Raw genomic sequence first — 27,863 nt, forward strand, 5'->3', positions numbered from 1 at the left:
AAAGCTTTGAAATGAGGACTAAGCTGCCTCAGAATGTATATGGTGATTGAAGCAGTACTTTTTCCATTGATACTAGCCTTCATTCTCTTTGTTTTAGGAAAAGGAGGGGAGCTTTCAATTCCAAACAGCTGCTTTACCTTGAGAAATACCGACCTAAGATGCGATTACGCTTCAAAGATGCCAACGGTCACTGCTGTGTTCAATAAAAAAAAAAAAAAAAAATCTCAAACGAAGGCAGAAGTTAGCTTGGCTGTTTTCTGGACTCTTGGCACCTGGAAATGTGAATCTGGAATCAAACTACGTCATCAAATTAGTGGTGGAGTCAGTGCTCCTCAACCTCTGTCCTAATGGTGGTGATGATTGAAAAAAATAAAAAATAAAAAAAAAATTGAGAAACATTTCAGTGAAGGATTGTTTTCTCCTTAAGCTGCAGTTTGAACATCTGCAAGGAGAAAATCAGTTTCTGAACCTTCTGTATTTTTAACTTTTTAAGAAAAGAAATAAAGTAAATTTTATGTCTAAGGAAAACCAGCAGAGCACTGGCTTGTGCAAAACCTATTTTCTTGATTTGAGGAAAGTACCCCACAGTTAGGGCCTGATACATTAATTCCTATGGGACTCTTTTAAATGGAGTTGCCTTTTTTTTTTTTTTTTTTCTTCCTTCTTTTTTTTAAACCTTGCTGAGACCTGGCAGAGGGACATAAGGAGGAGCCTTTGTTGCTGTATGGGAGCAGTCTGACAGCCTTAAGCCCAGCCTGGGCACAGTCTAGAGATTCGGTGATGTCTGTGTTGTATGTCTATGTGGTGTTCAGACTCTGCAAGTGTGGAAAAAACTTCCTGCTGGGCTTTAACAGAAAACTCACTGCCTAATATCTTTGGTGAATCTGCTAAAGGCCTTTTCCGATTGGTAGGAGATGGTGCTTTTAACTGTGTGAGTGCGTGCGTGTATGCACATGTGTGTGATTTTGTGTGTGTGTGAGTCTTTATTTTTCCAAAGAATTTGGCTGAAATGTTAATTGTCTTTCTGTTGCTAGATAGAAAATCTGTCCCGGCAGAAGACTGATGTTCAAAAGTGTCCTAGGTGAGCAAGGGGCAATTCAGACAAGGACTTTAATTTATCTGTCATAAGGAAGAAGAAAAGGCTTTTTGCTGCTGTCCAGATTGTCTGCCTTGCCGAACACAGTCAATCAGGATTTGGGCGGGGGGAGGGTCTCATTTGTATCATAGAGGAGGTAAAGATGGTACGCACACAGAAATGCGGTCCATGAATAAATGTCTAGTGTGGGTATTTTCCCAGACTAGCCCTCATGTACAGTTCAGTTTAACCACTGATTGCCTTGTTATTTTTTTATTCGGCTTTTTTTGGAGGGAGAATCTCTAGTTACACACCAACATGCCTACCGTGTATTCACCATTGGCAGACCATAAATATGCTGGTTTTTGGAGTGTGTACTTGCACCACGTTCTCTCTGAAGGGCCATTGGTGTTGTCTGTGAATTAATAAAGTCATTTTTACAGCCTCTAATAAGCAGTTTCAGCCAGGCTACTTCTACCAAACACCCGTTAACTTAGTGCCCTGCCCCAGTAGTGACCTCGTGCTTTCGACTTGACGTTATGTCTGTAATATTCAGCCAACTGAAGGCTTTGAATACAGGTTTAGGGTCATACTCTCCTGTGATCTTTTGCTGTGGAGCACCAAAGGCTTTTGTTGGTCCGTGCCTGTAGGAGGTGTGGACTGGTACCCATCTTTTACCAATACCTCAGCTGCTGGCGATGGGAACTGCCTTCACAGGATTTCTTCCTGTTCCAGACTTCTGCTTTTAGTCTGCCGCTTAACTGCGCAAACATTTTCAGAACACAGGTAATGGGCTTTTAGTATTCGATTCCTGGAAGGGATTTATAAATATAAGCAAAAAATAGTTGTACTTGTTGAGCCCCTCACTTTACAGATACGCCAGCAGACCCGTTTGAGGTCCGTGGCTAGAAAACGCGGCGCTCCACAAAACTCGGTCTGTACCCTGACTCAAACTGTATTATTGTACTGAGTTCCTTCCTCCCTTTAAGATGTGTAACGTTTCTGATTTCTTTAATAGATAAAGGAGACGTGAAAGTGTTTGTGATGTCAATGCCTACATTAGGGAAATAACGTATCTGGTAATGTTTGAGTCCATGTGGAAGGTAGATGATGCTGCAATTACCTAATTCTGGCCTTTACCTTCCCCTTGCAAACTAGAAGCCTAATGTTTTAACTGTTTCTGCAAATTAAAATGGATGTTCTTTGTAAAATTAAATACTGGTAGTTAAAGCTGATTTGACAAATGGTGGAAGTCAGATTGGAGGGGAAGTTGTTAAGCTGGATTAAAAACCAAACCCCAAGCCCTTCTGAAGAACAATAAAAAAAATGTACATGCTATATGTATAACTTTGCATTCTTCCCCCTACTTTTACTCTGATTTATAATGTACTAATTATCATATACTATGACTCTGCAGCCTTAATTGAGGAAAAGGAGTGAAAAGTGCAGACTGTCATATGGTGTGGACACAGACGGGGGGAGTGTAATGGTGACCGATGTCCAGTAGGCACAATACTTGGTTCAGCACTTGAACGTAGTGCAATAAAGTTCTTGCAGTAAAATGTCTTCCCTCTGGCTCTTGATGAATTTATTGCAGCTCATTAATGTTAAATGCTCTTTCATCTGATTTGTAAAGGCCTTCGGACAAGTTTGTCCGTGCCCCTTGTATTACTGATTACCGTTGGGTACTCCATGGCTTGGATTTGCTGGTGGGAAAGGCTGTTCTCCCTTTGAGAAGAGGGAATAGTGCTGGAGACAGGAACAGTTCTCTTCCTTTCAAATTACCTGTTTTAAAAGAGGTAAACTTACCTTTAAACTAACAAAACAACCCCCCCCAGACCAAATGACAGCTCTGAACTTTCCCAAGAGCTGTCAAAGATCCGTTGCAAAACGCTGTTGTGCCCTGAACAAGACTAGACACCATGCCACCTGGCAGAGCTTGAATGGGGTTATTGTTTTGGGGTAACAATGTGTGAGATTCTAGAGTCCTGGATCCCAGTCAGTTCCCCTTCCTTGGAAGTGGAATGCCACTGTGTTGATCTGTGTAATTTATTTAAATAATACTAAGGTGCTGTCTTCTGGGCTTCACAGATAACAATCCAATCGGCTTTGCTTTGCTGCCATCAAAGAAATATATTACTTGCAAATCTGTATCGTGTTTCTAATATTTATCAGATTTTCCCACTAGTGTACTAGAACAAATTTTTAGTCCCTGTTGGCAATGAGATAATAAACCACTTTGACTGTGAGACTGGCAGAAGTAACTGTGAAGTTCCATCTCCTGTTTGTATAGGGTTTTGGTTTATGATTTTTAACACCAAACTCTTGCTTTGCTTGTTTCTCAAAGTTTCTTTTTGGTTGCCATGCACATAAGTGAAATGTCTTGCTAATCAAAGGCTACTCAGTATGATAAATACCACGCACTTAATTGGAGCTGAGATATTCCTGTATGAAGTGAGTTGTTTCTCTTGTTAATTTCTGTTTTTGCTAACATCTAGGTGGCTTTGGATACTGATGCTTTGAACTGGAGACAATACTTAATCACATGCGTATTTCTGTCACTTAAGATGCTACTTTTGGAGCAATCAAAAATCGTAAGCAGAGTGGAGTGACTCTGCATGGGGAAAGGAACTGCAGGAATCATGGTTGGCACTTCTATAACAGCGTATGTTAACTGGAAAATTATAAATGGTTTAACTTAGTCTTAACACTTGCAGATAACTTCCTGCGAGGATTTTTAAGGACATGTTTCTTGAGGGAGGGGAAGAATAGCTTCTTGTCAGTAAAGCGATCTTGAAGTAAAATGTGAAGGTTACTATCAAACGTGTTGTCTCTCTAGCTTTGTGTAGTGTCACCGCTCTAGGCTGCGATGTTCATGTGTGTGCTAAAGATGCCAGAGCCTTGGCTCTGTGTTTGATGTTCCGGAGCCTAGATACTCGGGCTAAGGCACTTGGAGCACCCAGTTATTTGCGGCTGAGCTCTACAGTAAGTTACTAAGCTCTGGTAAACGGATTACTGTATTCATCTGTAGATCCTAGAGGCTGGCTTGGCTGAATTTGTGGATGTATAAAGTTGGGGGTATGAGGCAGTCCCTTGACACTTCTATGAAAGCAGAGGCGTTGAGGAATCCTGTCTCCAAAGGGATTTATGTCTGATTAACTGCCAAAGGGACACGAGAGGTAATGCTTTCACAGGTGTATCGGGAACACCTTTCACTTTAGGCTGTCCAAAGGCTGTGTAGACATCATTACCTTGACAGTTCTATGTTATGTATTTTTTGCAAAAGCCAAAACCTTTAGTACGGAGCTAAATCTTAGGACCTTCCCTTGTTCCGCTTGTGTCATCAGAACGTAAATCACCATCGTCGATGAATGAAATGATGTAAGTGAAGTCTTAAATTGTTTTTCACGCTGTATATTTAGCCTAGATCCTGCTACTGGGGGGACAACGTTAAAAAGATGACTAGGTTGTCCCATGAAGTTAGGGACAGAATTCTTGGTTGGTGCAGCTGCAGCACCTGGGCTTCTGCGCTCTGGACCACGGAGCAGATCCTCATGGCAGGGTTGTGGTTGGCATCAGGTAACCGAGTGCTTTGGGGGGGCAGCGGTGCGGCTGGCAAGGAGCTTGCCTCTGGAAGGAACAACTGTGGGTGAGATTGAGAAAGCTGCTAGAGAAGCTGCTTGCTTTTGGCAGTGGCTGCGATGATGCTGGCAGGGTAGCTAGAGTTTGAGGTGGCTATGTCTGTGCCCTTTCTTACAGGGCTTAACTCTGTAGATGGAGACTAACGAGGGACACCAGGAGCCAACACCAGAGGAAAATCCCTGATCCAAAGCTGTGGATGGATTAGAAGAGCTGAAGGCGGGGGAAAGAACCAGGTAAGGAATTACTTCTTTTCTATCCAGCAAGGGAAACCAAAAGCTCTGAGTAATAACATGTGACTCCTTTAGGGCTGGATGAAGTCAACGGAGGGAGCGAATCTGGTCCCAGGATGTGGGACATCTTCTGTGGGTCCTGAGGCCGTTTTGCTGGGAAGCAGGGCTGAATGCAGAGCCTTGTACAGAAACAATTCTCTCACTGACAAGCACCCTGAGGGGCTGCGCATGCAGTGAGCTGGAGGATAGGATGTTGTGAAAGGCCCCCTGCTCCCAGCAAAGCAGGGAGACTGGGGCTACTAACAGTCTGCAGGGTTTTGCGGAGAATGGAGAGCACAGCGTGAACCCCTGGCTGAAATAATATTCAGAAAGCCCTTGGGTTGTCTTTGGCAAGGCCGTGCATGTGGAGTTTGTGACCTTCCTGGGCTACTGTTTTGTTTCTGGTTGTTGGGGTTTTTTTATTTTTTTTATTTTATTGTCCTTGTTGTTATCCAGAGGGCTGTTGGATCATTAGCGTGCTGGGTGGCACAGTCTTGCTGAGCTGGTTATTCCGATTGACTAGACTTAGTGCTTTGGGGTACCTTTTGCTGCAGATAATTCTGCATGCAGGCTGACTCTTGTGCTACTTTGTGATTTATTGCCATTTCAGATTTCAATTTCCAACAATAAAAGGGGGGAGGACGTTCTTCCGTGGAGTATGAACGGCTTTAGGACTGAAATCAGACATTTTCCTAGAGCGAGGGGCAGTGGAACCCATCAGGCTGGCGCTGAGTGGGGGTTGGGGGAGAAATGTTAAAATAGCAGCAGCTTTTTTGACATCTAATCCTTGCTCAGCCCTGCTGCCTGCGAGCTTGAAGCACTAGGAGTACAGGCAGAGCCTCCTGCTTTTTTGAGAGCTACGATGGGATCGATATGTTCCTGCAGAACACTTCAATCCCCTCATCTCGGCATTTGGCAGGGAGGGAAGCATCTGTTTTGCTGGAAGATCTTTGACTAGTCTTAATAACGAGACGGTGCTTTTTTGTTTCTGTTGCTTGGGGGCAGTAAGTGAGTCAGTGGGTCTCCTGCCTTTGGATCGGGCACAGGGCAGGAGATAAAATGCAGATTTGTTGGACTCTCTGGGGATGGGGGGGTTGGCTGGTGCTTTGGGGGAGTCAGCTGGAGTGTGTTGTACCACAGAGCACCTGCTGCGTGACCCGTGCTGGAACAGCTCGTGATGGGGTGGGTATAAGCCATAGATTTCTTCCCTTCTCCCTAGACACTGAAAACAAGATGAAGGGTAACAACATGTTGTCAGGCTAGCAGGAAAAAATCTGGAGGAAGAACTGCATAACGCACAATTAATGATAATTACCGTCTTCCCAACTGTTATTTCAGCTTCGCCACTGCTGGTCGCACTGCAAGCCGTGTGGGACAGGGACCTCGCGTTACGAACCAGCTTTTGGGGCGTTCCTTTTCATGTAACGCTCATTCATATTTGGGGAATCTTTGCCCCTGGGTTTGAAAGTCAAGCCTGATCTTGCAGCCGTGGAGTGGGGCAAGGGAAAAAAAAAAAAAAGGTTCTATTAAAAAAAAAAAAATGTTGTCAAGGAAACTGCTCTCACAGTACCACTGTGCGCAGCCAATACGGCACAAAGAAAAAGTCTCCCCACAGCAGAGCTGCGTGCAGCACGGGGTAGGCTCCACAAACGTAATTGAGACAGCGGGAATTCGGTGCTAACTACAAAGCCTTGTTTTGATTACTGTATGGACTCCATCCCAACCTGCTGTAGTTAGTCTTTGTACCTTCATTAATGAGCCAGTCTTGCTTTCCTTTTCTGTAAAGCTAGCCAGAAATTTTAAATAGGCGAAGGGGTCAGGAGGAAGGTGACAGAAATTACTGCAGACTTGCTTTTTGGTAGCAGTATTCTTCCTGCAAGGATAATTACTTAAAGCAAGACGAATGCTCTGCATTTCAGTTAACGCCTCTCCAGCCTGCGTTAAATCCATTACAGGATGCCTTGCGTTTGACATTTGTGTCTTTGTCCTTAATGATGACAGTAAATTTAAACACCCCAGGAGGGCTGTGGGTAGCTGCCAAGTCTCAAGATGCTGCTGCTGCTGCTACGACTCCCTTTAACGTCGCCCCACTGAGTGAGGCTGCTGGAGTTGCTTGGCCCAAGAGTGATGAGAGAGCTGGTGTCTCCCACACACTCACATCATAGGTGAAAGCTGCGCTCGCAAAACCTAGATGTGACACTGATAACCTGCGGTTGCTTCCTGGTTACTAGGTAATAGCACTGTCCCAGGTGAATCCTTCGTGCCTGCAAAGGTAATTTATCATACGGCTTTCCTGTTTGTGTTCTGCTAAGCTGAATCCAAGCCTTCCATTTATTTCAGGACCTCGGTAAGAAATCAAAGCAGGGTTGCCAAAGGGCAGCAGAATTAAACTGTTTGCCTTTGCTTGGAAATGGCTTTAAATTAATTCTGCTGCTCGCAGAGCTGATTCTGCTAGTGATAGCTGGGATGGGAGGCGATCCTGGGCAGCTGTTTTGCAAACAGCACTTGCACTTTTCTGCCTTCCCCTGCCCCATAGTTGTGTAATAACTGCTACAGAGCCAGAGCCCCCCCCCCCCCCCCCCCCCCCCGCTTCTCTAAGTGCAGACATGCATGAAACTCCTCTGGGTGTGAAGAGTCCAAGGCTCTGCCGTGCTGCTGGGGCACCTCCCTGCTGACCTCCGAGCTGGGTGGTCCGCGGGGGACCTGGTTTCCAGCTGCTGTGAGTTCTGCCCTCACATGCTGCGGTACCAACAGGGCAGTGACAGAGCTTTGTTGTGAATTCGAGCTGTTGTCGCTCCTAAACAAAGCAGCTCTCTAAGCCAAGCCTTGCAGGGCTGTGAGATGATATGCCATGCCGTCTTTCCTCCAGCTCTCATGTTTATGTATATGTGCTGTATACACTGCCATTATTCCACCTGTTTGGTGATAATGGGTGTTTGGGATAGAGCAGCTGCTAAAGTGCCACACTGGGGCTGACCACATCAGCAGGTGACATTTTTCACTGGGTTTATCTTGGAGAACAAGCTGGGCCTGCAATAAACTGGCTGCTCCTTCATTTACTGGAGGACAAAGCTGCCATTATTCAGGGGCAGAAGAAAGTGAAACCCCAGGAGATGAGCTGAGTGCGTGTGTGATATCCCTGTTCTGCCTGTGTGCAGGCATTAATGCAAGAACTCAAGGTCAAAGGCTACCCAGCTCTGAGAGTCGGAGGCAGAAGGGGCCTCCAGAAGGAAGAATGGTCTATTTCTTTATCTCGTGGAGTCATGTATCAATTATCCATGGCGTCTAACAGCCTAGGAAGGGAATAGATTTTCTGCTTTTTAAGAGAGGTTTTTGCATGTACCATTCATTTGCTGGGCAGTGGATTGAAACTCGGTGCGGCTCTTGAGGCAGGATGCTAAAAGCAGAGGCATCGCAGAGCCTGTGAGAGGGGAAAACCCAAAGGGCAGCAGCTTTCCTTTTAATCTCAGGTGGTCCTTCTGTCATTCATGAAGCAAATGGTGCTGATAATGTGAATTAGGGAAATCTGCTGTGCTCTGTTCTAGAGGGATTGCTGAGAAATTGAAGAAGAAATTACCAGTCCTGTGTGGCAGAGAATTGTTGTAGGGTTGGAAAAAATCAGATCAGCTCAAAAGCAGAGGGATTTGAAAAGCAATTTTACCCAGCTTTTACAACAAGAAACTGCTGCCTGCTTGTATCTGCTGCAGTATCGTATCGTGATGTGACCGGCTGCCAGCCCCCTGACACCAGGCTGCTGCCCAGCTGCCTCGGAGCCCCTGGGGTGGCTGTTCTGCAGAGCAGAGCTGCATCCTCTCGAGAGGATGCTCCTAAAGTGATGCTCCTGCACCTCCCTGGTGATGAATCTCGGTAAGGCCCTGTTCGCCGCCGCCTAACAAGCCAGCGCTGTGGCAAGCGTTTCTGCTGAGCGGAGCAAGCGCTGAGCGTTCATCCCAGCCTCAGCTTCTGAGGGGGACCCCGTCAGCTGTTGTGCTGACAGGCGGAGGAGAGGATCCTGTGGAATACAAATGGATCTGGGCTTCAGCACATGCATCCCGCTGCCCGGCTTGCACTTTCCCTTGCACCCAGCCGGGGCTCTGCTCACTCAGCAAGTCACCGGGCCAGCCTTCCCCTGGCAGCAGTGCTCGCTGCCAATTCCTCCTTCCCCTAGAAACACGGGGGGCTAGAGAGAGCTGGCCTGGAGCAGGAGAGGCTCCAAGGGGTACCTGGCAATATGCTGGAATCTTGGGCCTCGCTGGGAGAAGAGGAGGAGACTCTTTCCACCTTCAGATCAATTGAAATCAGCTCCTTGTTTGGGGGAAAAAACATGTTCTGTTGTCTCATGGCCTCAGCGGTGAATTGATTACAGGAAGCAGTTGCTGTAGCATGAAAGAAATGCCTCTTAGCTAGACAGCAATGAGCACATTTGTTTTACTGTCTCTGCGATCCGCATACGTGCTGCTCACCTCTGTAGATCAAGGCATCAGAAGACACTCCAGCAGATCGCAGCACTGCCTGCTTTGAGCACCCTCCCTTGCCGCCTCCTGCCCCTTCCAGCTCGGCTCTTTGAGCTCCGGCAACGTGTTTGTTTGGAAGCAACGCGTGGAGCAGCCCACGTCAATGGGGAGGGAGCTTTTTTGCTTGCTTCTGAAGCACCGGTGTTTGGGGCCGGGCACAGAGAGCTGCCTGGGCACCGCGGCAGCCAGTGAGCTGTTCAGCCCTTTGCTCTCACCTTGGTCTCCTTCAGCTTCGGTCTGGTTTCCAAACTGAAGCCAAGCAGGAGCGATTGGGGTCGGAGGGAAGATTCGGACAGTCGCCGCGCAGTGCCACAGCTGCTTGTGATGTCCCTGGCTGGTGGTGGTGATGTCTGCCCAGGTCTCCTCCAGCTGCTGAGCACCTCTGGTCTGCAGAAGGAGCTGGACAGGAGGTGTGTGAGCTGTGGGTAGATTGGTGCTAGCCTGGGTCATCAGGTTGGGTGAAGAGCATTCACGTGAGCTCTGCAGCCAGCGGAGCCGTCGTCTCTGCTGGCAGCACGGTGTGAACAGCGAGCTGTGAGGCAGAGCAGGGAATGTCTCAGCCTTTCCTCCAGCAGCGCTGACTGTCTGCACCCTCTCCTGTCACCCACTGGCACCTCACCTTTGGTTTTCTGGTTTTCTGCAAAGCGTAGGAGCTGGTTAGGCCATTCTGCTGACAGCCTGAGCTGGGATGTGGGATCTGCAGCTGTCCCTTTACTTGTTTTTGAACATACATTAATTATTGCCTTTAGCGCTTCCCAAAGCCTGGCATTCCTGACCTGTGTCTCAAGACGCTTCCCTCTGTGAAGGCGCCATCTCTGCGTGCATCAATGACGCCCTTCTGCTTTTCTTCACACCCTTCCCCTCCCCTTCTTTGCTTTTTCAGTTTTACTCCTTGAAATAAGCCTACAAAATCCCAGGCAACGGGGAGAATCATCAGTCCAGGCAGATGGAGGCTTTGGATCACGAATCTCTCGCATTTCCACTGCCTGTGTACTGCAGTGTGATCCAGCCTCCCCAAGCCTGAAATTTGGCATGAGATGGAAGTGGGTTCTTTGGAGGATGCTCTTTGGTGATACCCAGTCGAGCAGCACATCTTCTTCTTTTGACACCTCTTCAGAATTATTATCTGGCCGTGTTTATAATGTGCTTTGTAAGGGGCTGGCAGCTCCCTGGAGGGGGGCCTCTTCCCTCCTGTGTAGCGTGTCCTTACGGCAAACCAAGGTCTCCCTGCTGCTCCGTCCCATTTTGCTGGGGTTATTTGCAGATATCCCCGTGATGCCCTTGCTGTCCGACTGCTGGGGCTTTCGTTCATCCGGTTAGCAATTTTTGATGATGGGAATAAATGTAACTTCTTAAAGATCAGTCTCATATTGAAAAGGCAATAACACAGAAAACAATTGCTCTTTGAGTCAGCCTTTGAGGGCTTCTGACTGCTGCCTGCGTGGCTTAATGCAGGAGGGAGCGTCCTCCTAATTGATGAGAGCTCTCTGTTCCTCCAGAACACCGATAGCTGATCAATACGCGGTAGAAATGGAGCGGCATTAAATCTGTACCTTCTCAGGACCTCCCATGAGGAGTGGAAGAAATATATTTGCAGCCTCGTAAAGTGATTTCCTGGCTGGAGCCTGGCAGGGCACGCGCCTGCCTGCAGCTCTGCAAGGCTGCCTTCTGAATCCCGTCCCGTCGCTGCGTTTCCATCGTTACGTCGTATCTCCATGCTTCATAAAACTTGCATTATAAACTCCAGTCTCCCTCGTGTTTGCTGGAGCAGAAAACAGATGAGCGTGGCTCCGGGAGCTAAAGGCTGGGGGAATGTCTCCCGCTTGCCTGGAGTCCGGCACTGCCTCGCGAGTGAGAAAAGGGTCATAAAACACCAGGGGTGTTGATTTAATGCGTGTTTCGCATTCGGTGCGAGACAAAGAAGGGATTTTAGATGGATGCCTTGGCAGAATTCAGGCAGGAGATGATTCTCGTTCCCTTGACGAGGCTGTTTCAAGGGCAAACAGCGATGCTGAGGACAGTGACCTTCTAAATCCACGCTGTAACATCTCGAGTACCTGCAGCGTTGGGGCTCCACACAAGTTACGCTCACGAAGAGCTCTGGTTCCTCGCTCTCTGCAGTGATGGGGCTGTGTGGCTGGGCATCTCCCTGTCCCCTTGCTTGTGATGCTGTGCTGAGGCCATCAACCTGTTGCACGTGGGGACCCGAAGCGTGCCGCGGTGAGATGCTCTGCCAGTGCCAGGCTGTGTACGGCCGGGCTCTCGTATGGGAGCCAGAGCGCTGGGGAGAGGTGAAGTGATGGTAACTCTTAGCAGCTGAGGCAGCGGGACCCTCTGTTGCAGACTGCACCTTGCAGAAGCTTGCAAAATGTGCAAGCTTTCACTGTTCAAACAGCAGCAGGTTGTTTCTGTGTTGGTGAGATTCTCCCAGGGTGGCCCTCGAGCCAGATGTCATTGCTGCTAGAGCAGAGGTTTCAGAGGCTGCCGCCTGATTTCGCCGGGGTGCTGACTCTTCCACGGCTCGATCTTTGTAAAACTCCCCTTATGAGCCACGGGAGACGTGTCACAGATCAAAAGGTATTTTAATTTGGCTGCCTTTGTTGCCCTTAGACTTGGAGTGTAATTAGAAATGTAATCCATCCCCTGCATGCTGGGTGACATCTCAGCCTGTCTGAATTCTGCAGCTATATTTTGTGATTTCCAGTGATGTAGATGCTATTCCTGGTTCAGCTACAGCCTGACTTTCCCATCTGCTGTCTGCCTCGCACAATCTGAATGAAATCCCAGAGGGGGACGGGACATATTTGTCACCTAGCTGAGCGTGACAGGTCCAGGCCACCGAGGTCTCTAGATGTCCCTTCGTGGGAAGTCTTTGCTAACTGAGATGGACACAGGGGTGGCAGAGGCCAGCGCAGGTGGGTTTCTGGCTCAGAAGAGAATATCCCTAAATAACTTCCCTTCTTGGTCATGGTCCAAAATGGTGTATATCAAACCGAGAAGGCTTGTAGGCTCACACTCCTTTGGTTTTCATGCTGGGTACAGCTTTAATGTTGTTGCCGTCTGGTAGAGCACCTGCCTTCACCTTGCCAGGGAGTGAAGAGCAGATTCCTGTGGTGCAGCACCCTGGGATTTAGCCCGGTGGAGCTGGGAGAGACAGGGACTGAGCCATCCCAGGGGATGGAAGGGGATCACGAGTGATGACTGGCAGGAGCCGGGGCTGACCGCTGTGCCTGCTGCGCCTGCTGCGTGTCCTGCTGTGTCCTGGTGGAGTGGGTCTCCTGCTCCGTGCCAGATGGAGCCACACGTGCCTGGGCTCGCGGAGCGGGGATGGGGAATGAGTGATGGGCTGTGGTTTAACAAGCTGCTGCTTCCCTGCTCTGCTCCCTGTCCCCTCGCTGCCGGCATGGGGGAAGGCACGTGCGTGCTGGTGGTTGTCCCCGGCATGGCTGTGTGCCCTCTCCAACCCTGGCACCTGCACCCTGGGCTTGGCTGGCCCTGGGGCAGAAACATAACTGCCCTTCCTAAAGCGTGGCTGCGCTTCCCAGACCCCATCCGAGGGAGGCCGGGCTGCTTTTTTCTGGGCTGAAGCAGACTGCTTTGCAAATAGCTTGCAAAACTCCACAAGGGAGAAACCTGAGGATTTTATGATGCTCTCCCTGCTTTTCCAGGAAGGACTCTTTGCCAAGGCAGGGACCGCTGGGCTGCAGTGAAATGGGATTTTTTCAGGCTAAAATGTGTTTCTGGGAATCTCCTGTCCTGGGAGAGAGGAGAGCAACTCATCCGTGTTACTGCGTGGTGCTGCAGCTCTCAGCTTTCCTGCTTCCCACTTCCCGACTGACTTTAAAAAACCTGTTAAAAACACTGGAGCGTTTCTCAAGTCACATCATTGTACTTCAGAGAACACGCTGGAGAGTTCGTCAGCCTGAAAGCGTGATGGGAACAAATTGTGAAGAGCTTTTGATGTGAGGGGAAAGAGGAGAATTGGCCTGCGTAGGAAGGGTCCTTGGCACTGCAACACAGAGAACTTTTTTTTTTTTTTAAAAAAAATAATCTGCAATTTGTTTAGCCGTTTCCTACCCAGTTTTCTCACATTCCTAGAACTGACTCATAAACCTGCTGCTCTGCATTTCTGATATTCAGCCTGAGGGCCTAATTCATGCAGTACTGGATGTCTTGTAGCTCTGCAGCCTCTCGGTATTGTTGTGGAGCACATGGAAGAGCTCAGCAGAAAGTGCTCTGTACCTTACAGGATTAATCTCAAGGACTCCTCGTGTGTAGGAAAGCTTTTTTTGCTTGGAAACAGCTGATTGCCATTTAATTAACAACAGTTAACATGTTTCTGGAGCGTTTGGGAAGTGGCCAGATGAGCTTTGTTCCAGGATGCTGCTCTCTGTGGTTTACCCCAGGGCTCAGGCGAGTCGTTAATGGGGATTCAGACGCTGCCCTGACTGGGTGTGTGCATTAAACTCCCTCAGCAGTGATAGAAAATATGCTTTGAAAGTTGGCCTGGATAATCTATAAATACAGAGGAAGCTTCAGCAGGGTCAGAAACAAATCCGTGACATTTTGCATCAGCAGGGAGAAAACAAAATTTCATCCAAGGCTTTATTCAATAGAGAAACTGATAATAAACCTTCCTTCCTCCAAACGGTCCATTGCCATGGCAACCGGCATGACATGCCAGGATGCAGGGATGGATGCAGAGTGTCACTGTGAGGAGGGCTGCTGCCTTAAGCGTGGCATTAAATGGCTTCATCAAGGCAAAAACTACTGTAGAAGCAGCAGGGGGGGTGGGGGGTGCACAGGCTCACTCCTGCCATGCCTTGCTCCCGTCAGAGGGCTGGGGGGTGCTGATTTAGGCTTCAAGCAGCAAAGTGCAGATGGACAAAGTTAGATGAGCTAAATTGGCAGCAGCCTGGCAATGCCAGAGCGGCTTTGGCCATCGTGGTGGCTGCCACTGTGCGTGTCCCATCCTAAGAGAAGAGGAGAGAGCCTCGTGCTCTGCCCAGCTCGGCTGCCTGCTTTGTCAGCACAGCAGTCGGTGGGTCCTTGGGCTGGTGTCTCCCATGGATTACAGCTGAAATAACTCTGCAGGACTGAGACAGCAGGTATGAGACACCTGTGAGCAGACTGGTGAGGTTATAATCTCTGTTCCCCTTCTGTTCAGGGAGGAAGAAGGTGCTTTGGTTCATCAGTCACATGCTGTGCAACCCACGTGCATTGCTGACGTTTGGGTTTGGTGTGTGGGGTTTGTTTCCCCACCCCCAGGGAGAGCAAGCAGTGGTGCTTTGAGGTCAAACCCAGCACTTTTAAAATCTTATCGCCGTGAACAAGAGCAGTCATCTGATTCCAGGTAGCCAAGAGCATCGAGGACTTGCCTGGGGTGTGGGTTCAGGTCTGTCCCGTGAACGGGACCCCAACGCTTGCTTCTGTCGCCCTTGGCTGGCAGGGCAGCATCGCTGATGGGGAGACCCTGAAATAGTCACTAGGTGAGAGACTTGCTTTGTAAGGCTGGAAAAGGCTTTAGGACCAGCTTTTTTCCCAGGGCAGGGCTGCTGGGAAAGCAGCAGGAGGTGGAAGGGTGCCAGGTTGGACCTACCTGCTCTGCCCAGGGACGATGTGGGTACGGCAGGGAGGGCAGCAGGAGTGAGCCAGCCCCTTCAGGCTCCCGGAGAGGGAAGGCAGCTTTTCTCTGGCCCTTGTTTTTGCAGCTTTTCTGCGTGTTAAAACCTCCTGGTTTCTCCTCCAGAGGCTGGCGATCGCAGAGCCTGCGGGGGCTGGAGCTCTTGTCTGTGCCTGTCACCTGCCTGCTCCAGCGCTCCGTGTCCGTCTACCCGCACAGGAGCAGGTCACTGTGGACTTCAGGATGGAAAAGAAAATCTGGAACGGGTTGAATTCCTTCCTTGCAGGGGGAGATTGTAGGTCTCCTGTCTCCTGGGGGCATGTTGATGAATGTGACAGACGTTCCTGGTCATTATTTCATAGCCTGCAGGCCTCCTCGTGAAAGCAATCATCCCTGTGCCTGGTGTCCTTGTTGGTCATCGGGTTTGAAGAGCGAATCTTTGTAGTCCCCAGTGTGCGTTAGGGCAAGCGCTTTGCAGAGGAGTTGTTTTATCTCCTGCAGAGGCAGGCGCTGTCATTTAGCCAGAGTCAGGAGGGAGAGCAGATGGTGACCTGTTTTTGCCAGTGAAAGAATGAGGTTGGAAAGGCACCGATGAAGTGAGGACACGGGGAAGAGGCTGCCTGGCGGTGCCGTAGATAAACAAGACTTCATTTTCGCTGGCTGGCCCCAGTGTGAGACTGGAGACCTGCCTTTGGCTGTGCTTGGGGAGGAAGATGTGCCTTGGGTGAGGAGGTGATGGTTGAAAACTTATATCCCTGTGGTCCTTAATTTTTAACCCGTGGTGTTATGATTTACTCTCTTCAAAAGATGGATGTGGTAGGATGGGAAGAGTTTGTCCACCACGTGTCTGGTCTCCAGTTGTTCACACCAAGATCTCCAGAAGAAGTGACCCTCTGCTAGCTAGACCCCACTGTCAGCATTTCAGCCTGATGCCTCATAAAAATTTGTCCCAAGCAAGAAGGATGAGGTTGTTTTTCCCTTTGTTTTCCTGTGTGCAGTTAACTATTGTAAGATGATTCACTGTTATGCATATAAACATATGCTTCTTCTTGGAGTGTTGCTAATTTCTTGGCTTCAGCAGCTTCTTCTGGGAGTTTGGCCACATTTGGTTCGTGTCGAGTGAACAAGTGTTGTTAATGCCTAGTGCTTTGTGTGGGGTTGGGCTGCGGGGGAATTGCGGGCTGGAGCTTGGTCCCTGCTCGGCATTCAGCTCCTGCCTTGAAGATAGCTTCATCGCTGGCAATTTTTGCTGTAGCAGAAGGAGCCTGAGGCAGGGTGGGATGCCCCGAGCAGGAGAATTCAGAAATCACCTGTGATGCAGAGCTGGGAGGCACTGGAGAAATTACCTTGGGGAGGGATTTGCTGATTTTTGAAGAATTTGGGGGACTTTTTCCCCCTTCGTGATCCACAGCAGAAAGACATGGCTGTTACTTCCCCATGGGGAATATGAAATAATGGAGAAAGGATTTGGAGAGTGGATAAACGAGCCCTTTGCCTCACGATGGTTCATCCAGATCCATCCAAGGTTCCATGTTCATCAGAAAGTTTCCAGCTGCTGAATCCTGTGTGCGATGGAGGACGACATTCATCCCACACAGGACAATGCCCCACATGAGCTGTGGGGCAGGGGTGCTGCCCCCCATGCCACTGGGGTTCCAGCAGCTGGGGACCCCCACAGCACAGCTGCCCGGGAAATCTCAGCTCTGCTGGGACCAGCCTGGCAAGGGGTGGATGTCCCTGGATATAACAAGGGTCCTATGTGCCGGCCAGGTATTTGGGGAGGTATTAATGGGAGGGAGAGAGTGTTTCCAGGCCTGGGGATGTAATAAAATGGGATTTTATTTCCATTTTGGAATGGTCTGATACAAAACATGGATGTGCAGACATACCACGAGTGAGAGGCTGAGGAGTGTTACGGTAATTAGGACAGGGGATACAGGGAGGCAGATGAGTCACTGGGAGATTAGGTAAATCTCAGCAGGATTATTGTTATTATAAGGGAAAATCCTGCAGATGTTGGATCTCAACAGCTTGAGAAGTCACCTTGAAAAGGGAACTTTCCAGGGCACTGACCTTGGAAAAATGCATCTCGGTTTAGTGGGGATTTGGGTGCAAAGCTGTGGCTCGTTCTGGCCGTGCCGCTGCATCCCTCTGCAGAAGAGACTGAAACCCCTTCGCCGCTGGCGTGTGGGACAGATGGCGCAGCACACAGGAGGGGGGTCCGGGTGGCCCCAGGTGTCCGGGTAGCCCAGCTGTCCCTTGATGCTCACCACAGCGGGTCCCGCTGCCGATTGCAGTTGGCTGTGGAAGGCTGCTGGGGTGGAAATTCCCGGTGGGGTTCCCCTGGGACAGCACCGTCAGCAGCCAGGGATGCTGGAAGCGATGCTGCCCTGGGGACCCAGCACCCCTGGCTCTGCCCCAGGGCACCTCGGGGGTCCCGGGTGACAAATGCGGTGCAGCTGTGACCCCCTTCTGTAGGAGGACCCCTTTTCCAGGGGGGTCGGGCCCTGCCGAGACTGGGCTTGGAGCAGGGGGGTTGCTCGTGGGGGGGATGTGATGGGGAAGGTGGGCGATCCAGGTGCTGGCCCACCTTTTGATAGCGTGGTGGGACATTCCGGTGGCTGGGGCTGCGAGTGCAGCCGCTGCCTGACCCTGCTGCCTGAAATAGGAACTTCAGAGCATGAAATGTTTATTAATCGGGCAGCAGTATTTGGGCATGCAGCCGTGCGAGGCGACAAATAGTTCTGAGACAAGAGAACTGCCTTTTTTCTTTTTTTTTTTTTCTTTGCCCACCCCCCTTTGCTCCCCTTTCCCCCCCCCCCCCCTCTTTTTTTCCTTTTTTTTCCTGTTTGTTTGGTTTTCCTTTCCTTCTCTTTGGCCCTTCTTTTTTTTCTTTTTTGCACTCTCTGGATCCTCAGTTCCTCTCGGTGACGCCAGGGAGGAAGGGGCCAAGGGCTGCCAAAGGTGCCTGGGGGAGGGTCGTGCTGCCATGGCTTGGCTGGAGGGCGGGATGGTGGCACAGCACTGGGATCCCTCTCTTTCTCCCCCGAGGCTGTGGCTTTGCCCGGCGCGGGCAGGGCACGGTGGCTCTGGTGGCCCTGTTAACAGTCGGCTGCTCATTGCCAGCTCTCTTTGGAGCTGCCAAAACCATCCCTGGAGTAGAAGCCGTCATTTCGAGGTCACGGCTGAATTTTGTCAACTGAGCAGAGCCCGCAGTCTCGCCTCCCGGGACCTCCTGGCAGGACGGCACAGACCTGTGCTTGGAGGCACATCACCGGCGGAGGCTGCAGGCAGCTGGTGACCTCTGCCCGCTGCTCCCGTCCCTCTGAATTAGCAGGACCTCGTTAGCCCACCTGTGCCGCCCTGGCACTGCCCTCCGGCCGGCAGCAGCTCCGTGCCAGTGCCACCGTTGTTATCACTGAGCTGGGCGAGCGCATCGGGGTGCTGGACTCTTCCAGCACCGTTACACACCTGGTGGGTCGAGCTGAGGGCTTTTATTCTTGCTCCTGCGGCTTCACCGCAGTGTAGGGGTCACAAAGGGGGTTTCTCTGCTGGCCGGTATCTTACCCCAGCTCTGAGAGCGAGCTCTGCCTCTCCCTTTATTGGCCGACAATAAAAATGCCGCAAGCCGAGCGGTTTCAGTGCAGCCCACCCTGCCCTTGTCCTTTGTCTCCTGCAGGGAAAACGGGTGTAAAATGCTGATTTTGAGGCTGGCTCTGCAGGCTGGCCTCATGGCAAAGGGTCCCCTGGCTTGGCAGGGCTCCCTGTGGGTGCTGGGCAAGGGGAGAAGGAGCACCCCCCCCTCCCCCTGCCCCGCCAAGACCTTCAGTAGCGAGGTGCCTGCATCGCCTCGGGTGCTGCTGGTGTAGCAGGGGGTGCAGGGGGATGCCTCAGTTTATTTGAGCTGTCTGGCGGTGGGGAAGCACTCCCCACGGGGGGCTCGGTGACAGCGCCAGATTTGCTGGCGGTGCTCCTGCCGTCGGTCTCTCGCACCCTGGTCGATGGGTAGGTGACCTTTGTTTTATTTATTATGGCAGCCCCGTTAATTCCCCAGATAGCAGATGAGCAGGGGTCCTGTCCTGAAGCGCCGCGCCTTGGCTTGCTGTAAATCGATTCGACCTCAGTCCTAAAAAGATAAAGCAGCACCGCTACCGGGGCAGACGGATGCTGGGGGGGGTGGGGGGGTGGGAATTTTCCAGCCTGTGGAGCGGGAGGATGGAGGTGAGCATCGCTGCTTGTCACACGGAGCCTTTAAACCTGACCCGGAGCGTTCACCCTCTGCGTTCTGTTCTTTTAACTGCATTTAGGTGCTCTGAGATGCCAGGATACATCCCGGTGGGGCAAACATAGCCAGCGGTGGGATGTGCCTGGCAGCGTGGGGGACATGGCTCTGCAGTCACCTGCAGTGATCCTTGTGGATGGTGGGTATCCTGACCTGGAAAAATAGGAAAGGATGCGTATCCACAGCGGATAATTCCACCTTGTTTTTTTGCCACAGGCTGCCGCTGCCTCTAAATGCCATGACGCAACCTGAGGTTTCCTGTTGTGTGGAATTTGACTTTAACAACCTTATAATTTAGCAGAGTGATGATTTCTTTCTTTCTTTTTTTTTTTTTTCTTTTTTTCCCATGCCATTTCCCCCAGCTGTCATTATCCTGACTTTAAAGACAGACTCAAGTTAATTGCAGGTCGGCCCCTTCGTTAGGCACCGCGCAGCTTTGTGCTGGGGCCAAGGATGAGGAACGAAATAGTTAACCTGGCAGAGGCAGGAATTAAAATAATGACAAAGATAGCTGGGTTAGCAGGGTGATGCTCTGTCCTCCTCTGTTTTCAGCAAGTGCACGTATTGAATAGCCACCTTGGGCAAGAGTGAGGGCCCTTTGTGCCGCTAATGAGAAGCTGGTGTCACGTCTATGGTGAGATGGTTGTCTGCACCTCCTGTTTTGAGGATGATTTCAGGCAGAAAATGATTTTCTTCTGTTGTCCACATCAATACGAATGGGAAGGGAGGTTTGGGGAAGGCAAAGAAGAATTTTTAATTGGATGCTGGAACTCAAACGGTCCTTCCGTAAGGAGATCTGAAGAGCACCTTGGCCCTGTGCTCCCACTCGGAGGATGCTCAGTGCTCGTGCATCCCTCTCGTTATTGGAAAGGAGGGCTGAGGTTGTCGGGGCTGGGCTCTGGTAACGTCGTGAGGATGAGCAGAGGAGGCAGGGAGGCATCTTCTGAGGAAGTTTTGGTGTCTGTCCATCGGCAGCCACTCTCTGAAGAAGGAGGTTGGGTTAAGGGCACAAGCTCTGCCGGGGATGGTGTGAAGAAGGTGACATGACCCATGGGTGAGAATCGTGGGGAACGTGCTGATGTTTCCCAGGAGCTGGGTGCAATTACTGGGTAAAGTGTCACGTCTGATGCCTCTTTCCCTAAATGAGTAGGCAGCGAAACCCTGGTTTTGGATGAGATTGCCATGGTGTTGGAGAGAGCTGCTTTGGAACAAGCTGTTCTGAAACACAACAAACCTACTTGTGTTCTCTCTGGGGAATTGGCTCACGCTGCGAGGAAGTTACCGTACCTTAAACTCCCCTGGAACCTCCGGCTGCATCTTCTTGGAGGATGAGGCAAAACTCCTGCTCCGTCGGTGTCGTGTCCTCCTCCCTAGGAGTCAAAAGCAGGGTCCCCTTGCTGGGGAGCCCACTTAGGTGGGACCTCGAGGGTCAGGAAAGCCCATACAGCCCAAACCGCTCATTGCACTGGGTGTCCTTGGGGCTGGTGTTATTGCTGCTGGGTGGACACATCCAGCATGTCACTGCTCCGGCGAGCAAAGGGCTGGGGCTGCCCCCGTTGGGTGGCACGCTGGGCGCGGGGCTCGGGGGGGTTGCATCGCAGCCTGGTTTGCTCTGCAGCAGGGTGCCCCAGCTCCGCCTGCAGATGGGACCGAGCTGCTCGGATGTTTGGCATTAACAATGTCCCAGCTCTAATGCAGTGGGGGAACATGGACCAAAGCCGACTTCTGCTCCCGAGACACAGGGGAGATGGGGTTCAGCTCAAGGAGCTAGAGGAGGGGTTTTCCCACGTGTGAGGTTTTTTCCCCTTGTGTGCCTTGCTTAGAGGGGCTGGAAAAAGCCTCCCGGCAGCTTGGGTTAAGAGCATTTCACTTTCCAGTGTTTGTTTCTGGTCTGAGAAATGCAAAGCATGTGCCCCAGCCCGCAGGAAGGCCACTTTATAAATGTTAGAAGTAAATAATAGAGATTAATAGCAATAACAGTTTCGGTATCGTATTGCCTGCATGAGCCTTGAGTAAATTTGAAGGTTATCAAATAAATAATAATGATAATCTCGTGTATTTTTGGCTCCTTTGGCTTTAAAAGCCAGTTTTAAAAAGGTTTTGTAAAGCAGGCTTCACGCCGCAGACGCAGTCAAGAGGCTGTGTTCTCCCCAGGGATGCCGGGGATTATTTTAGAGAGCCAGCCAAAGCCGAGGTGGCCTTCAAAGGCTCTTGCTTTCGGTGCTGGGGAGCTCCTTGGACAAGGGACAGTGACAGCAGCAGAGGAGGTGGCTCGTGCTCCCCATAACACCCAGGGATGAGACCGATGGCTCACGCATGGCCGAGGTGTTGGGTGGCTGCGGAGCCTGGAGCGGTGCGTGAGTTTGCAGCACCCTTTGACCAAACCAACTTTGCACCTCAATGGTGCCCATCAGGGACTAATCCTGCTCCTGCTCCCAAGCCCTGGCTAAAAAAAAAAAAAAAAATCAGTTTCCTGTAGTGGTTTTGTTTGGGGCAGTGAAGGGCTTTTAGCCTTGGCTGGGAAAAGGAAGGCTGATGGCAACCGAGTTATTGGAAAGGGCTTGTGTTTTGGTCTTTCCAGGCAGCCAGTAATTCCTGCCACAGCCCGCAATGACTGAAGATTGCAGCTCATCCACAGCAGCGGTGCCTTATTTTTAGCTGTGGTCAGCCTCAAGTCACAGCTGAGCTGCAGGGACATGTTTGCATGCAGAATTAGTTCATCTCCTCATTTAGAGTCATTTAGACAATTAGTGTTTGGTGTGTCACTCGAAGGAAAACAATATTCCCTCTCCAGAGTGATGGGCTCTTCGGATGCGGCAGGAGAAACCCTGAGAATAGCATCGGTGCTGGAAGCTGTGGCTGCAGCTTTGGGCGCAGGGGATTTGGCTGCCCAGCTGGGAGCAAGCAGGGTACCCAGCATGGGTGGGGGGCCGGGGGGGCACAGCATCCCCTCGCGTGCAGCTGGCGTGGCAGGACCACGCTGCACCGGGCAGCACCGGGGCAATGCAGGCTGCGTGGCCAAGCCCCTCAGCCCGTTTGCAGGCTGTGCCCTGTGTCCGTGCTGGTGGCACTGGGGAGCGCCGCTGTCGTGATGTGATGGTGATGGGTAGCAGCGAGGCGGATGGCAGCTCGAAAATGCCATCGTGGTCAGAGAACACGGGCTAGTACCGCGTGCCTGTTTAAGGGGACACGGATGGGTTGTCCCCACTTGTTCCTGCAAATGCCCTTTACAGGGAGCGTACAGCAGGAGAGCAAAGAGGTCTCATGTGTTTATCTCCTCCCGGTGATCCAGGCTGGCTTTTTGGACCACTGATGGGGGATACTCAGCCCTGAGGTCAGGTGTTTGCTGGTGAGGGGCTTTGCAGGAGCTGGAGACAGCAGGAATAGCGGGGGGGGGGGCTTGGAGCCCAGCACGGGTGGGTGGCCAGGGAGTGACTGCGAGGTGAGATGGGGAGCAGGATGCTTTCTGCTCACTTGGCTTCTTGTAGCAGCTAAAAAATAACTATTGACTGTTTCCCCAGGAAGCCAGGAAAATACCCTGCATTAACCAGGTGGAGCCTGGCCTTGCTGCAAAGGCGCCTTAGGTATCCATTTAGAAACAGGAGACTGCTGAGAGGAAGGGATTTAAATTTTAATTACAACTGGCATGGGCGCAGGTTGAAGTTTGGGGCTTTTAACGGAGGTTTTTTCGATGCCGGTTTTAGTGCAGACACCAGATAGAGGGGGATTTGCTGACTTGCACAATGTGATGCAGACCTGAAGGTTTTAACTCTCTGCAAAGCCCTTCCCTGGTGGTTCTCCCACCTGGGAGCTGGTTTTTGCTAAAATCTTGGAGTAGGTGGAAAAATAAAACCTCCACATCTTCCTGGTGCCAGGCACTGCTGCTCAGCATTGGCACTGCCGATGTATCTCAGAAATACCTGCCGGATTCTCAAACGCTCTGGGTAAAGGTCAGCATGATCCCACGATAGCTGTCACGACAGAACCCCCGTGGCTGGATCCTTGTGGGGTTTGCAGGGTTGTGTCTTGACCCACACACGAGGGATGGCTGGCTGCATGCACTTTGGGAAGAAAACTCCGGGATCGCGGCTCTGTCTGTTAAATGCTGTGCACATCCTGAGGCACCCCTGCCCCGTTTTGGGGCATCCCTGCTGCCAGGAGAGCTGAGGTGTGGAGCCAAGGGGGAGCAGGAGCACGTGGGGTGATGGTGCCCACCCACGTTGGAGCCCGTGGGGCAGGACACGCACTGTGGGGCTCAGATGAACTAACTGCCTGTGGGAAATTCCCGTCCTCTCCCTGGCTCTGCACGGAGTTTCCCAATTGCTCCTTTTGCTCTGGTGGCACTGCAGCGCAAGGTGCTGGGTGATCTGGGTGGCCACCCAAAAGCTGTACCAGTGCTGGGGGATTGCAGGGCTGGGTGCCTGCGCTGCCTAGGACTGCATTCCCCATTTCTAACTGGTGTTCGAGCCCCAAACACGTGAAGCTTTTGCTGCCAGTGCCAGGCTGGACTCTCCCTGGCTTTGTCCCTGACCGAGCACTGTCACCTCCCGCTGCTCTGCTGCAGACCTGCATCTCGCAGGAGCAGCAAAGCTGCATCGCCCGCCTGCATGCATGCATGCATGCATCCACCCTGCTGGGCCAGACACACCTGGGTGCCCCTGCCCTTGCCTTTCCATGTAACAGGGTGCTGTCTGCACCGGCACCCCCCCAGCAAGCCCAATCCCACCCTCCAAAGAGACTTTCCTACTGCCTTTTATCGCTCCCTGGAGCACGATGCATCTGGCAGCCTTTTATTGCTCCTGCAGCTGAGGTGAATTTGTGTCCGGACAAGGTGTTTCCTGGAATTGCCTTGGAGATTTGCTGCTGTAACCGTTGAACGTGGAGCTGGGCTGCATGTGGGGAGCAGGGGGGTGAGAGGTAGATCCCGTTCCGGCAGCAGCGGGGCTTCATCTCCTTCCCGCGGGCGACCAGCTGCCTTTGAACGTGTTGGGGAAATTCTGCGCCTCTGAATTTATCTCATTTCCTTGTACAGGATCCAGATGGCACAGGGCTCCCTGTCCTCTGGTAGTAAACACAGCAGGCAGCCTGCTGGTGCTGGAAATGCTCTGGCCGGGTGTTCAGCGCGTCTTGGCCACGGTCCTTGGCGTGTTGGTCCTGGTCTCCTTCACCTCTTGCCTCTTTGGGGGCTGCAGCCGTGACCCCATGTCCAGGCTGTGCTGAGCACCCAGGGTGCTGGCACCTGGAGCCCACCAGCTGATGGGGGCTAGCACTCGGCTCTGCTTGTGTGCACGGTGTTGCTGGTGCTGCTGGCACGGGGGTCTGCAGCACGGGTGAGGTTTTCCCGGGAGCCAAGGGGAGCAGGGCACGGGGAGCACCCACTGCTCTCTTGTTCAGCCGTGGGTCCTGCTTTCTGAGCTGGAATTTGGAGAATTAGGAATTTGGAGAGAAACTGGCAGCCTCAGGGAGGGTTTGGCAAATCTCCGGCAGAGCTGGGGTCTGGTCCCCAGGGTCCTGAGCCCTTTCACCAGCCGTCACATCACCAACAGTACCTGGTGGCTGGCTGCACGCTGCTGGGTCACTGTCACCGTTGGCATCACCCAACCAAGAACATGTGCTGGGCTCTATGTGGGCTGGCCTCTCCCAGGTGTCCCCATGGCTGATGGGGAAGCAAAGCCAGGAGTTTGCCGCTCCTCCTTCAGCAGAGGCCAGGAGTGATGGGGAGAGCTGCCTCCAAGTCCTGGGGTGCAAGTGCTGGAGGCCCCCAAGGAGGACGTCGTGGCTACCAGCACCTGGGACCGGTGGCCCCGTGTCACCAGCCCTGGGAACAACAGCATTTTGCTGCCCTCTAGTGAGGTCTGGCAGCCGGGCTCCCTTTGGGGTCCCCACAGCACCGACACCTCCCTTTGGGGCCCCTCGGGCAAGGGCACACACAGCCTTTGAGGTCCCCAGAGCATCCCTGTGGGCTGGTGGCACTTGGTGGTGTGAGCTGCCGTCCCTGCGTGGCTGCCCCGCGCCCTGCTGCAGGGTGACTCACCAGCTTAAAACTAATTGACCCTCAAAGCAGCTGGGCTTGTCCCACCCTTTCCCACGGCCGTGTGGGACCCCACCTTGTCTCCCTGCCGTGCCCTGGGCTGCAGGATGCTGTCACCGAGGTGTCAGCCCTGGCCACCCCTTTCCATGGGGACCTGCTCTTTGCCAAGCAGCAAGGAGACATTTACCCTGACTTCTGCCCGGGCAGCTGTTGCTGTGTGTAAATAATACAAATTAATTAAAAGGAAAATCAAAACTAGGCACACTTATAATTAGATAATCCACAAGCCACTGGTACAATTAATTACGTTAATAGGGCCGCCTGTACTGTGAAGGCTTGCAGGGCATCAGCGATGCAGCGCGGCGGGTTGCGGCGCGGGGCTGGCAGCCAAGGGGCTGCGTGGTCCAGCCCTGCCTCAGCCGGGAGTGCTGAGCCCTGTTCTCCTGCTGCGTGGATGCAGCTGGGACCCCTGTCCCTGGCGTGGGGCTGGTGTCCTTAGCCCGTTGCATGGCTCTGCATATGGAGCCCTGTTCGTGATGCTCATCCCCATCCCAGTGGGCCTCAGCTGAGGGAGGTCTCCCATCCCCAAGGTGGTTTATCTCCTTGCGCATGGTGCCCCGAGCCCAGGCTGGTCACTGTGCACCCCACCAGCTCTCCTGCATGCACCGGGAGTCCCCCAGCACCAATCTTCTCCTGCCCATCTCCATGGCTGATGTTTGCAGTTAGTCCCAGGGCTCCCAGAGTGCTCTCACAGGCTCCCGCGGAGCATCCCTGCCCTGGGATGCAGAGCCAGCCCAGGGCTCACACAGGAGCAGGGCCATGATGGGCAGGCTGAGGCCAGGGGTCCAGGCAGAGGGCAGCTCTGTCCTGGGAGGAGGATTTCACTGGCAGCAGCTCGGGGCTGCAGAGGGCAGTAGCAGGCTTGGCACGGCGGTGCCCACTGCATGCAGCTGCAGTGGTGCCATGCAGGTTGCACCTAGCCGGGGTGTGGGGTCAGCACCTCGGGGTGCAGTGGGTTTCAGCTGCTGTGCGGGATGTGGGGTGAGCACCTCAAGACGTGCTGGTTTTGTGTTTCCAAAGCCCAGTGTTGGAAGTGGTGCACAGGGGATTTGTGGCAGGTGAATAAGCGAGTAAGTGAATAATTCAGCTTAGAGAGCGGAGCACTTCAAGTGCGTGACTGCACAAAACCGAGGGTTAGAGCTTCCCTCCGCTCTGCCCTTGGGGGTCTGATCCATCCCCTTTCCTCTCAAGGAGGGATGCTCAAGGGGCACAGTGGGGTGCACAGGGTGGCTGCCAGCCTCTGACACCACGCGTGTGCTACGTCTGCGCCTGTGTGCAGGGGCCGGCGGGTGCTGAGATGAGGTTTGCAGCCCAGCACCATGAGGAAGAGTCTGTTGCATCCCCGGGGAGCCCCCAGCAAAGGGCCAAGTGGCTTTGGCTGGCAGGTGATGCTGGGGATGCCACCAGCACCTCCATCGTGCTGCCTCACTGCCCTCCCCTTTCTTTCCTCCCTTTTTTCCCCTTTTCCACCCGTGTGGGCAGCAGCATCCCCAGCTCTGGCAGCGGGGATGGCTAGAATGGGGCTTGGGGTCTTCCCTGCCAGCCTACCCCCTCATCCCTGCTCCCAGCGCTCTGTGGCTGCCTGTACCGGTTGGCAGGGGACCCAGCACAGCTTTTTCATCCTGCGTGACAGTCTTTTATCCTCCAGGCCTCTGGGGACCCACGGGGAAGCGCGAGGACAAGGACATCAGATACGCACGGGCCGTGAAAGCTGAGATGGGAAGCCGTCCCCCCCTGAGAGCAGCTGGGAAGGTCCTGTCCTTCCCAGGATGGAAAATACACTCTGCCCTGGGCTGCGGATGGCTGTCACCATCCCTGTCACCTGCAGGGCTCCTGGTCGGGCTGGGGAATGGAGGTGACATTCGTGACAGATGCGTGGGACAGCACCATCCGTGTGGGAAGGATCAAAGAGCTGGCATGGAAATGGGATTCACCAAATGGCATCCTGGTGTGATGGGGAGTTTAATGAGGCAGGGCTGGGTCTGAGGGGAAGATGGAACTTATTAACAGGCAGATGAATGGAGGCTCCTTCCACAAGTGCCACAAATCCGGGAGTTAAATGGCCACTGTCAGTCAAGATTAGGGCTGACGCTTAGAGCCTGACAGGGGAGATGTTGTTTGGAAACCTTGCAGGGCTCAGGGCGTGCGAGTGAGTGAGTTTGTCTTTCGCAGTGATACAAATCCATTACCACCTGGGATGCGCCTGCTTGTTAATCACCACGCTGGCTGCGGCTTTTCCCCGGCACTGGGCTGCTGGGGCAGGAGAGAGGCACGCACAGCCCTGTGCTGAGCTGGGCTCTGCGCTGCACGGGCAGCGGTACCCATGGAGGCATGTACAGTGTGGGTACACACCTGCATGGGCATGCA

General features: G+C 52.3%; 2 protein-coding genes and 1 long non-coding RNA gene across 13 annotated transcripts in view; 2 read left to right on the top strand and 1 right to left on the bottom strand.

The window, feature by feature from the left end:
• PTP4A2 (protein tyrosine phosphatase 4A2) overlaps window positions 1-398 on the top strand; it is a 19,495-nt gene extending 19,097 nt beyond the window's left edge. Inside the window, exon 6 of the mRNA XM_080379404.1 lies at window positions 98-398. Coding sequence (XP_080235530.1) covers window positions 98-206 — 109 coding nt within the window. The 3' untranslated portion in view covers window positions 207-398. The remainder of the gene's footprint in view (window positions 1-97) is intronic.
• The window catches only part of LOC308060537, a 34,161-nt gene continuing 6,410 nt past the window's right edge, over window positions 113-27,863 (bottom strand). Inside the window, exon 2 of the long non-coding RNA XR_013926770.1 lies at window positions 113-27,848. This is a non-coding gene — a long non-coding RNA (uncharacterized lncRNA). The remainder of the gene's footprint in view (window positions 27,849-27,863) is intronic.
• Window positions 2,795-27,863, top strand: part of ADGRB2 (adhesion G protein-coupled receptor B2) — a 118,119-nt gene continuing 93,050 nt past the window's right edge. For 9 of the 11 annotated variants that reach the window (XM_080379366.1, XM_080379367.1, XM_080379369.1 and 6 more), the window contains exon 1: window positions 2,795-4,950. The gene's annotated coding sequence lies outside the window, so the exon portion shown is untranslated. The remainder of the gene's footprint in view (window positions 4,951-27,863) is intronic. The other 2 variants (XM_080379363.1, XM_080379364.1) reach the window with 2 other exon arrangements.

Source organism: Falco punctatus, assembly GCF_963210335.1.
Source record: "Falco punctatus genome assembly, chromosome: 3".
Taxonomy (NCBI): domain Eukaryota; kingdom Metazoa; phylum Chordata; class Aves; order Falconiformes; family Falconidae; genus Falco; species Falco punctatus.